This window comes from Vanessa atalanta, chromosome 14, assembly GCF_905147765.1.
Source record: "Vanessa atalanta chromosome 14, ilVanAtal1.2, whole genome shotgun sequence".
NCBI classification, from domain to species: domain Eukaryota; kingdom Metazoa; phylum Arthropoda; class Insecta; order Lepidoptera; family Nymphalidae; genus Vanessa; species Vanessa atalanta.
Window position 1 is genome coordinate 9,390,271 of NC_061884.1, and position 11,029 is coordinate 9,401,299.

The window sequence follows — 11,029 nt, forward strand, 5'->3', positions numbered from 1 at the left end:
TCTCGTGCTCGGCGGTGAATAAAAACATCGTGAGGAAACCTGCATGTGTCTAATTTCAACGAAATTCTGCCACATGTGTATCCCACCAACCCGCACTGGAGCAGCGTGGTGGAATATGCTCCAAACCTTCTCCTCAAAGGGAGAGGAGGCTTTATCCCAACTGTGGGAAATTTACAGGCTGTTAATGTAATATAATGTAAAATAGGCATCATGAATGAGGGCGATGTCATATCGGTCTCAAATAGTATTATCTTTTAAAACTTGTTTACGATAATACTATTTGAGAAGTTATTATTAAGAAAACCAATTATTCTGTTATTTATAAAGTAGGTAGATTAAAAAAACTACGCGAAATATTCTAAGGTTAGACGGCAATCGCCGAAATGCTTGTTTAACTTTACGCTTACTGATTACGAAAGTAATATAAAGTTAGTATTAATATACTTAATGCAACATTTTTTTACTTCAAGGACTTTACAAATAAGTTAAATACAAAAAAGTTTTTATTTGTAAATTTTGAAATTTTAAAGGTGTACCACCTTTTATTGATTTATTTATGTTTAACAATTAATTTATACTGTACTAATATTATAAATGCGAAAGTAACTCTCTCTATCGGTAACTTGCAAATTAGCAGAATTCTAATGGTACGGAGTGTTCCACTGTTGGAGGAAAATCCAGATAACGTTGCGTTCGACGGATGCAGAAACATAACCTACGTTTCAGACTGAATAATTATTTTTATACATGTTGTTTTCCCTAAAAACAAACGGAAATATTATGTATAAACAGAATTTTTGGATTAGGGTTCAATGTACCACACAGATTATAAATCCACACGAACTTGACGGTTAAATTATGTAGATGGCCTAATACAATTGACAATAGCGCGGGTAGATGGGAAAACACCAAGCACCGTACCCAGACTCGCTTAGTATAGTCAGGAGGAATTCCACTACTGTCGTGCTAGAACTCATACCTATACCTAAATCATAAATATGAATATTTTCCCAGAGAAAATTTATTACTTTTTATGATTAATCTATTTACACACAATTTAAATGATGTCTACAAATAAGTCGAAGTTAAAACTCCTTACAGTGAATAATTTTGTCATCAAAATTCTTTATTATTGGATATTAATAATTAAATTGGTCCGTCACTTACAGTCTGTCTCGTACTTATATTATTATAATTGTGTTTACATATTAAAACTAGCAGAAACAATAATATTGCTTTATAATAAACTCTATTTTAAAGAAAATAAGACCGCAAATCAACGTACCTACATGACTCGAACTGCAGACAGGTCTTAAATGACTTCGCCTCTATTGCAATGGAAATAAGAATTGCAATTGCGAAATGATTCATTTCATATTGGCATTATTATGTATTTCGGACACGAGCATTCTGAAATAGTGATGGGCGACTTAAAAATCGATCTTTTTTTTAAAATTCGATTTTAATGTACTGATATAGGGGTGACTCAAATATTTGTACTTATTAAATGTAAGCTCAATTAACTTATTGACCTATTCTTACTTTATGTAAGTATATTACATTATTGTAAAGATTAACACGTTTTATGAAGTGTTTTGTTATGAATTAACTATTTATTTAAATTATGGTTAAATTGTTATTTTAATTTTTTTGTAACGTCATACAATTAATTTGATCGTTTACTTAAATTCACTTGGTATAATTCAGATTTTTTTATATATACGTTAATAATTAATCGAATGAATCACGTCAATGCGCTCATCTCTATTCGAGCCGGTGAGCGTGGACTGTCGACTGTCGAGTCGAGTCAAACAAACATGGAAAACATACCGACTACATACATTCATTCAGTGGTTTTAGTAATGTGAAGTTCGTTAAGCGAATAAGACTACTTGTACAGTGTTAATAAGTGCGTAACTTCTTTATTTGTGTAAGCAGTGATTTGTTTTTAATTTCCACTTAAAATATACGTACCGTATTAAAATAAGGTAAGCATAACAAGTTTTTACTAGCGAAAGAAAATCATTGTTGTGTTCGTTTTATTTGTAAACGCTCAACTCAGTTGACGTTTTGAACTGCCGCAATCGAATTTGAAATGTATCGTAATAAAAATAAAGTTTAATTTCGCATAAATTACCTAGGATAAAAATAAAACACTGATAAACACTGACAATAATCATGGTCAAACAATATTTTGCGAAAACGATTAACTTGTTTTTAACTATAATATAAGTTTTTAAAGTAATTATAGTCGTTAGTGTATTTTTGCCGAATTAAAAAAAGGTTTGTGAGGTTGTCAATCGTCCAAAACATTTCTTAATTATTTTTTTTAAATTAAAATATTCAATTTCAAGTTTTTATTGATTCCTAACATTCTTGTGGCTCGTGAACTAGTTTGGGTGCTGTGGTGTGAAAGTTACTCGTGAGTTGATGAGACTGTTTTGATATAAAAATTAAAAACAGAAAAAAAGCGCGAAGGTTTTAATTTTTTTTTTTTTTAATGTATCCAAAACCCGGCTTGAAGTCAGTCAAGGCCCAATAATATTAAATCCAAGACACATAATAGTTACACAACTTCGTACCTAATAATTAAAAAAATAAGTTAATATTTTATTAAGCTGATAAACTGCTGACTTTAAAATGTTTATCTGAATGGAACAAATAAAAAACATTAATTCGGTATTGAAAGGCCACAAGTTGCCTTTCTTCGAGAAAAAAAAATCGCTTTATTGATAACTGATCTTTAAATGTACTGTTTACCCTTGTATTGTTGGACCATAATTTATCATGAAAAAAGATATTATAAAAAAAAAAAACCTATTCCATACACAATGAATAACTAAAGATCCCATAACTCTCAAAGTTAAGTTATTCATAGATTTAACTTTCCATGAACAAATCGGACATGGGAAACTTTTTTCTCTCATTCGAACTACACTGTGTAATTTTAAACATAAAATAAATAAACTATTACCTTACTCGTTAACGGTACTGAAGTTCTTCGGAATACATAATATTCCGAAAAACGAAAAGAACTTCAAGTAATAATAGCGTACCTATTTGATTTATGAATAATTGAATATGGCTGAAAGTAATTATCACTGTTATGTAACTAAGTAACAGTGACCATTATTGCCATCTCTTTCTCGCGCAAGTGATATCTCAGCTCTCTATTATTATTGTTTTTTGTTGATATAGGCGTGTAAAGCACGAAATCGACGTCTTATGTTTTTTTATCTATATGTATAATCTCAGGTTATTGTTTTGTTACTTTATTGAGTATACCAAGCTCTTCCCTCTTTTAATAACGTCATCGATTAAGACTTTACTAAGATATTTCTATGAGAATATTCAGATTTTTGTAGCTACACTTATACTATTTATTATTATTATTTTTATACTATTTACTATTTATTTAGTATTATCTAGACTGAACAACTGAAAACATTATCTAGACTGAAATGCTTTTACCATAGTGAACAGTTAAAATGACAAGTTTAATTTAACCTTTAGTCATGTGAAGCGACTACTAATTTGCTCTATAAGTGTTTCCAACAGCAGTTCAAAGGTAGATTATTATTCTTGTCACGTAGCTATTGTTTTCGCGGCAATTTTCGTTGTGAAACATTTATTGTCGTTTTGGGGTTAATACCGACTCGTATGCCGTGATGGCGAGCGCCATGACTATCTCTTATGGGCAATCTCCTTCGCTCTTCGTTTAGGTGCACGTATCACTAGATAATGTAAAAAAAGCTAGCCAAAGATACCAAATGGATTTTTTATACCTAAGGTTTTCACCAATAGATCACCACGAAGTCCGATTTGATTCCGAGTTATAAGGAAACTTAGCTGAAATATTAAGAAGATTCCCGCGTAAACACTCTGTGCGAAGCCGGCCGGTCGATTGTACAGGTAGGGATGATACCCTAAGTAAGCATATAGCCTATTCCAATCAAAGAAGGAATAAAGATAAACAAACCTTAGGTTTACGTATTTCACTCGATTTGCTTGTGGAAATAATTCCAGTGATTTTTAAATTAACATTCACACAAGACGGTATTATTAATGAATTCATATTTCCTTAGTATCTTCATCTTGTTTGTTTTTTTTTTAATCAAATATATTTATGAATATAATAAAACAAAGGAGTGTTTGTAGTCAGCCAGCAGATAGCATAAAAATTGATTACCATCATAAATGTCAACCAGAGATAAAAATTCAAATTCAAATTAACAAGGTGATATAACATTACACATACACGGTTGTATTGTCTTTTATAATTGATGAACATGTGAAATACATGTGTTTATATATATTTAACGGCATCGCGCATTCAATCGTCACGAAGACGAGAAGCTAGGAAGGCGACCTACAGGGCATCATGATCTAGGGTATCTATAAAGTCATTAATCCAGTAATATTGAACTTTAATCTTTGACAATATCACCACCTAATGATTGTCTTAGTTCATGAATCTACGTTAATTATGTTTCAATTGATAACGTTTGAAGCGATTAGAACGAAATTTCACAGTCGGCTTAATTAAACCATAGCCTATTCCAATTTCTAATGTAAGTAGGAAAAAAGATAAACAAACCTCAGATTTATATATTTCATGCGATTTGCTAACTCATTGTGCATTACTAAGAATTTTATATTAAAATATATTTATTTATAATACAATACAGTACTACTATTACAATTAACTTCTTATTTCCGCTTTAATTTTACTTCCAAAATTCCGATAACAGTTTCGTCGAGGTTCAAAACGCCATTTTTTACAAGTCCATAGTGAATATCATAGATTAATCAAGCTCTCGGCCAATGTTATCGCGTCAATTTGCTGTCAAATGTTTTTTATTTGGCTTTTTTCCTGTTATGGTTGGAATAGAGTATAGAATAGGTTTAGGCCCGAACGGCAACGATTACGTTTCGATTGCGATAAACTATCAATTTGTTATAAGTTACCATGTTACCAATTGTCCTGCGTTTTCTTTTGAATCAATAATAAAAATACGCCTCATATAAATAGAGTTTCAATTGGGTAGCGAATTAAGGCCTGTCGTAGTGTTTGGACCTACAATAATATTTATTTATAATATGAAACATAACAACATTGAAAACCAGGTTGTTATTTGATGTTACTGCAATTAATATGACCTACAAATACAATTACCTATTTGTTGTAGTTTTGTAATTTTCAGAAGATTTGATGTTTTTTTTTTTTTCGAGCCATTTTTTTTTTGTTTTTCAATTTGGACGCAACCAGATCCTATTATTAAAAATGCACACTTACTCGTAGTTGTGGTATTATTCCTAGAAGTGTTTATTAAATTAGTGTTATGTAATAATTTATATTCATTGTCTTGAGTAATTATTTTTACAGATATCATCTAACTTTACATTTTTTTTTAATTTGTTTTTATCGGATAGATTATCTTTATCATAAATAATAAAAAGATAACGTATAATTATGCCAGTTTTATAATACAAGCCTTGTCATTTATTACATATTTTTCATTACAGAGAAAGCAATGGCTTCGAAGCTATTGAGAACTGCAAATAGAACCTTAAATGTATTGCAAAATGGTTCAAAATTCGCCAGTGTTAGTGTGAGAAAAAACAGTCTATGGACGAAGGAAGGAATAATCAAATCACCATACGCCAGTGTTGATATACCAAATTATACATTGTACGATTATGTATGGCTGAATTTGGAAAAATGGCCGGAAAGGACTTTGACGGTAAGTCTATAATCCTGTGCATCGAATGACGTAAATTATTATTTAATATTAAAAAATACAATATAATTATATAAAAAGAGAAATAGAACATTCATAAAATAAAGCGTATTTAATACAGAAACAAAAACATAACCGTGAGTTAATTATTTAATTTGTTTATGGAAACAAAGAGTTAGTAAAATATAAGATTAATTATTAAAAAACAATGATTTTACTTAACTACGGAAGCAATGTAATGATTTTGTTTAACCTTGTGTACTTATTTAAATTATATACTAGTTTATCGCACCGACTCCGTTCGTAAATTTGTATCGTCATTTTAAATTAACGATAAATATTATTCACTTTAAGTTTTTTTTTAGGTTTGTGCACGTACCGGCCGAGGGTACACATACGAGCAAGCCTTTAATTTATCGAATGCTTTCGCAGCAAATCTTCGACAGAAGTTTAAAATACGGGATGGTGATGTTATCACGGTGATGTTACCAAATGTTCCCGATTTCCCTTTAATTATGTTGGGTGTGATGGCAGCTGGTGGTGTAGTTACTACCATCAATCCCATTTATACAGCGCGTAAGTGAAATCATTTATATACCGGTAGGGGTGAACAGGCCAAATGGCCACAAGGAATAAAAAGCCAGAAATTGAGGACACTTAATTATAAGAGATTAATTATAAGAGAAGGCGTAGATATTTATTACAGTGTTAGTACTGGTCATATATAGTCCGATCTTCTGCCTTCCTAAAGTAGATTAAAAACACTCGAACTTAAATCCCGGTTCGGGCTAGTAAAATTTTATTTGCGATGTCAATCAGATGTGGTACTATCTCGCTATAAGTATTCAGTTCAATTTATTTTTTCCCTCTGTTTTACAAATTCGAATTTCGAACTGTGCGAACACTAGTTACAATAAGCCATTTTGGAACATTTGCAGATGAAATCCAACGTCAGTTACTAATGTCCGATTCAAAAATGATAGTAACATTACCGGACAAAGTGAACGTCGTCAGAGAAGCAATAAAGTTAGCCAAAGTAAACATTCCTATAATTGTTGTAAAGACAAACGGAGATCCGATCCCTGAGGGGACAGTCGCATTTAATGAACTGAGCGAGGATATACACGTAGACAAGTCGTGTTTAAAAAAAGTAAGGAGAACTGCTAATGATTTATGCTTTTTACCATATTCAAGCGGCACCACAGGACTGCCGAAAGGTGTTGAATTGACACATCGGAATATAATAGCGAACTGTCAACAAATCAGTGATCCAGCAATAACTTGCAATGAAGAGACCACAGGTGAATTAAGTTTAATATTTAATCAATTATTTCTGTATATTTTTTTATCATTATTACTATAAGCGTCGACTAGACTATTGTCTAAAATCTGTGGTTTCAGAGGTATCAATATCCGAAATTAATAATAAGTAAACGTTTTCCGCTGTTATGGAAATTTCATTAACAGCCAGAAGTTAGGAAGTTACAATCCCTTGTTACGGAAAGCACGTAAAACTGTTGATCCATTGTTGGTATCCATCTCATCAAATTCAATCAAAGGATTATCTGCAAATTGAAAGCGTTTCATTAAATGATATGTAATTGTTCCAAAATTTTATTAACACAGTATTATTTATTTCCAGCGACTCACCAAGATGTAGCGATGGCTATATTACCGTTCTTCCACATTTATGGTTCAGTAGTTGTTGGTTTTCACGAGATGGCACAAGGCGTCAAATTGGTGACATTAGACAAGTTTCAGCCGGAAGTTTATCTTCAAGCTATTGAGAAATTCAAAGTTAATGTCCTGTTTCTTGCGCCACCCTTAAGTAAGTTTTCTAGTCTATATTATATGGCATGAGGAGCAAAGATAAGCAAACCGTATATCTACATACTTCATGGTTTTTTTAATAGCTCTGCTATATTATTGTATACAAAACTATTTCACTTAAATACCGGGACGGGTCGCCAAGGGCTGACGTCCTGCGTTAGATAGGCTGACTGGTTCCGCTGCTGACCACCGGTACATGACCACACCTCCGACGCTCATAACGAGCCCTTTCTTGCCAACGAGGCCGCTCACACAGTCCACTCCGCTGGTCGGAGAAGTACCAGGAGCGACCCGCGGCATCCTCTGCGTCAGTCTTCGCCGTGGCCGACGAGCACGCTCAAGCCGGCCCCGTTGCCTAGGGTGCGTCACGAGGAGGTGACTGACATGCAGCCCAGTTCTGACTCAAATCAACATATTTTTCATGGATAATGAATACCATAGATTATTTCATTTAAATCCCGTTCAAGGCCATTTTTTATTTTATTTTTAGTTCTGCTATTTGAGTAAGCTACTGTCTTTTATAAACTTTTAATTACTTCTAGAATGTTCGACATTTCATACAGTACAATATCAAATTTAGCTGGTATTTTTCCAGACTTATTTCATACTATTTAATTGTATGGGATTTATAAAACTGAATCGTTAGCACAATACGTACTAAAAATTAAAACTTATGAATATATTAAAAATAACAATAAATAATGAAGAAATGTATTTATTTCGACACGCAACCATTCATTCTTATAACATAAGTAAGGTTATTATTTATTTTAACAGTAATATTAATGACGCAACATCCTATGGCGTCGGCTAAGGTGTACCAGTATTTGGAGCATGTTATAAATGGAGCAGCACCAATAGTTGCCACTGACGCAGAAAGATTTCTCAGTAAAGTTCAGGTTAGTGCTCCGAGATAATTATGTTTTCATTACATAATATGTAAATTATATTTTTACATCAAAGACTAAATACCTATGATATATCAGCATCTAAATTTTGGAATTGGTTTATTCTGATTATTAACGCACGTCACGTGGATTCTAGAATGCTAAAATTTAGAACATAGGTTTATTTTTTAACTTAGCACTCGCTAAGACTCCAATCCAAAGTATATCTAATGATTTTTTGTTTTGTTTTATACTTTTAGCGGAAAATACGTTTTGGTCAAGGCTACGGGCTCACGGAGACGGCACCAGTGGTAGCCATGTCACCGACAACTCTATACGATTATAATGCTGTCGGTCATCCAGTCCCTAATACAGATATAAGGATTGTTGATAGTGATTTGAAAAACTTAGGACCAAATGAGGTTTGTTTTCAATATCCTTTTACAACACATACACACACACCCAAGTTTTATAGTGTTATTTTTTTTAAGAGAAGCATTTATTATATAGTAGTAGTGACTACGTCACGACTTATCATAGATACAGAAAAATATTCAAACAATTAATAAAACTTCGCAAGCTAAGCACAATTGGCGCGCAAGGGACTAGCGTTGCGCTTCTGCACCATAATAACTAAAATCAGAAACATGACTTTTTTGGTAGGTTGCTTCACGTGAAATACCGACATATAATTATGATCCTTGTTCAATCAATAGTTTATATGTAACTATATATAGTTTTAGTAAAGTTGCAAGTTGTCTTTTAGACAGGAGAACTGTTAGTAAGAGGACCGCAAGTGATGAGAGGTTATAGAAACAATTCTGAAGCAAATGCCAATGTGCTTACAAATGACGGTTGGTTCAGGACTGGTGATTTAGCAACCGTTGATGACGATGGGATAATCAAGATTTGCGATCGACTAAAAGAATTGATTAAGGTACGATTGATTGCATGCTAATAATAATAAACTAATCTGTTATAATATTATAAGCTTTTATATAAACAGAAATGAATTACTTATTACGCTCGCTTATGGTAATTAACATAAAACGTGCGAGCAGGACGCAACTAGGACTTGCCCTGTCAGTTTTATGGTAAACAACAGAGACGCATGACACACATCACACACCGATATTCGATTTGTTATGTATATAAAAAAACGGTGCATAAAAACCAAGTAAGGCTTGAAGCAGAGTTTTTTTGTGCTTAATTTGTTTTCGTATGTATCGGAGCAGGATTATGGTATAAGTTTCAAATTTTATCCAAAATTTGACATTGGCAGGCTATTAATCTTTACTTTATACAATTAAATCTAAGTTTTATAATGGTATATAGAAGAATGTTATATTTTCTACAGGTAAAAGGTTTTCAAGTACCTCCAGCTGAATTGGAAGCAGTTCTACGTGATCATCCAGCAGTAAGCGATGCAGCTGTAATTGGTGTACCACATGCGACAAAAGGAGAGACTCCTAAAGCGTTTGTCGCTTTAAAGCCTGGCTTTAGCGCTAGTCCCAAAGATTTGTGTAGTTTTGTCGCTGAAAGAGTTGCGGCTTACAAGAGGATAGACGATATTTCCGTCCTGGACAGTATACCGAGAAGTGCGGCTGGAAAAATTTTAAGAAAGGATTTAAAGTCCAAATATTGTTAGCATTATTTTAATTATTTTTTAAGGTTATTGTTATAGATAAGTATGAGAGTAAATTGTATGATATTAGTGATTTCAGCAAATGGATGTAATTTCTATGTAAATATTTTTTTTCGCTTTAAATATTTCAACTCTTGCAGTTCAATCGCTTTTTTATCTGTATGACTTTTAATTAAGTTCAATCAATGTCCTAGAAACATTTAAAAATATATTTCGTGTACGAGTTTAACGCCTGATAATATGATTTAGCAATGTTGCACACGTGAAAAATATAATCATTTATTATAACTAGTGATATAACGCATGTTGCGTGACTTTTTTCGGCTCTTTTTTTTTACCGAGAATACTTAAACTGAATTATACAGAGGAGAAAAAGGTATTGTATTCAGACACAGACTTAATAGTTCACTATTAAGTCTGTGTCTGAATAGATAATATAATGAAAAAATGGTTAAGTTATTAATTATTATATATAATGGTTACCGTTTCGCTGAATTTAATCCTTTTTTCCTTTTAATTTTAAGTGATTGTAACAGCCATAATTATTACATCGATGATGGAAAACGTCATTAATATTAACAATATGATGCATTATTATTGTTATACGTCATTGATCCGATATTTAAATTAAATAAATCATTATGATTGTAAATAATATTCTATTTTTATACTCGAAAATCAAATATTTTTGTACAAATATTTTATATTATATTAACTGTTGGTAAGAAGATGAAAACTATTTTATATTTTTTTATATAATAATCATAATATATTAATGAAGATGTCGATGGTTTGGTAGTGTTATCGAATAAAAACAAAATGAAATACAAAGAGTTTGATTTAGTTAATATGAGAGGGCGCAGTTCATTTTACTGAATTAACATTCGATTAAAAACGGAGTTCATTAAAAAAAGTACTAACTTGAA

General features: G+C 32.0%; 1 protein-coding gene across 3 annotated transcripts; it reads left to right on the forward strand.

The window, feature by feature from the left end:
* The first annotated feature begins 1,803 nt into the window (after nucleotides 1–1,803).
* LOC125068835 (4-coumarate--CoA ligase 1-like) lies at nucleotides 1,804–10,717 on the forward strand. Of its 3 annotated transcripts, XM_047678167.1 has the most exons (10): nucleotides 1,804–1,988; nucleotides 3,805–3,912; nucleotides 5,527–5,744; nucleotides 6,107–6,317; nucleotides 6,680–7,042; nucleotides 7,384–7,569; nucleotides 8,349–8,470; nucleotides 8,719–8,880; nucleotides 9,225–9,395; nucleotides 9,816–10,717. In XM_047678167.1, exons 3-10 carry the CDS (start codon nucleotides 5,535–5,537, stop codon nucleotides 10,104–10,106), a joined length of 1,716 nt encoding a protein of 571 aa, XP_047534123.1. In that variant the 5' UTR covers nucleotides 1,804–1,988; nucleotides 3,805–3,912; nucleotides 5,527–5,534; the 3' UTR covers nucleotides 10,107–10,717. The 3 variants fall into 3 exon arrangements, with proteins under 3 accessions (XP_047534123.1, XP_047534122.1, XP_047534124.1); XM_047678166.1 differs by lacking the exon at nucleotides 3,805–3,912; XM_047678168.1 differs by lacking the exons at nucleotides 1,804–1,988; nucleotides 3,805–3,912 and having other exon boundaries at nucleotides 5,615–5,744; nucleotides 6,174–6,317.
* The last annotated feature ends 312 nt before the right edge of the window (nucleotides 10,718–11,029 follow it).

Coding starts and splice junctions, on each gene's coding strand:
- LOC125068835 (XM_047678167.1), top strand. CDS start 5,535: ATGGCTTCGAAGCTATTGAGAACTGCAAATAGAACCTTAAATGTATTG. Junction 5,745..6,106: donor GGCCGGAAAGGACTTTGACG/GTAAGTCTATAA, acceptor GTTTTTTTTTAG/GTTTGTGCACGTACCGGCCG. Junction 7,043..7,383: donor TTGCAATGAAGAGACCACAG/GTGAATTAAGTT, acceptor ATTTATTTCCAG/CGACTCACCAAGATGTAGCG.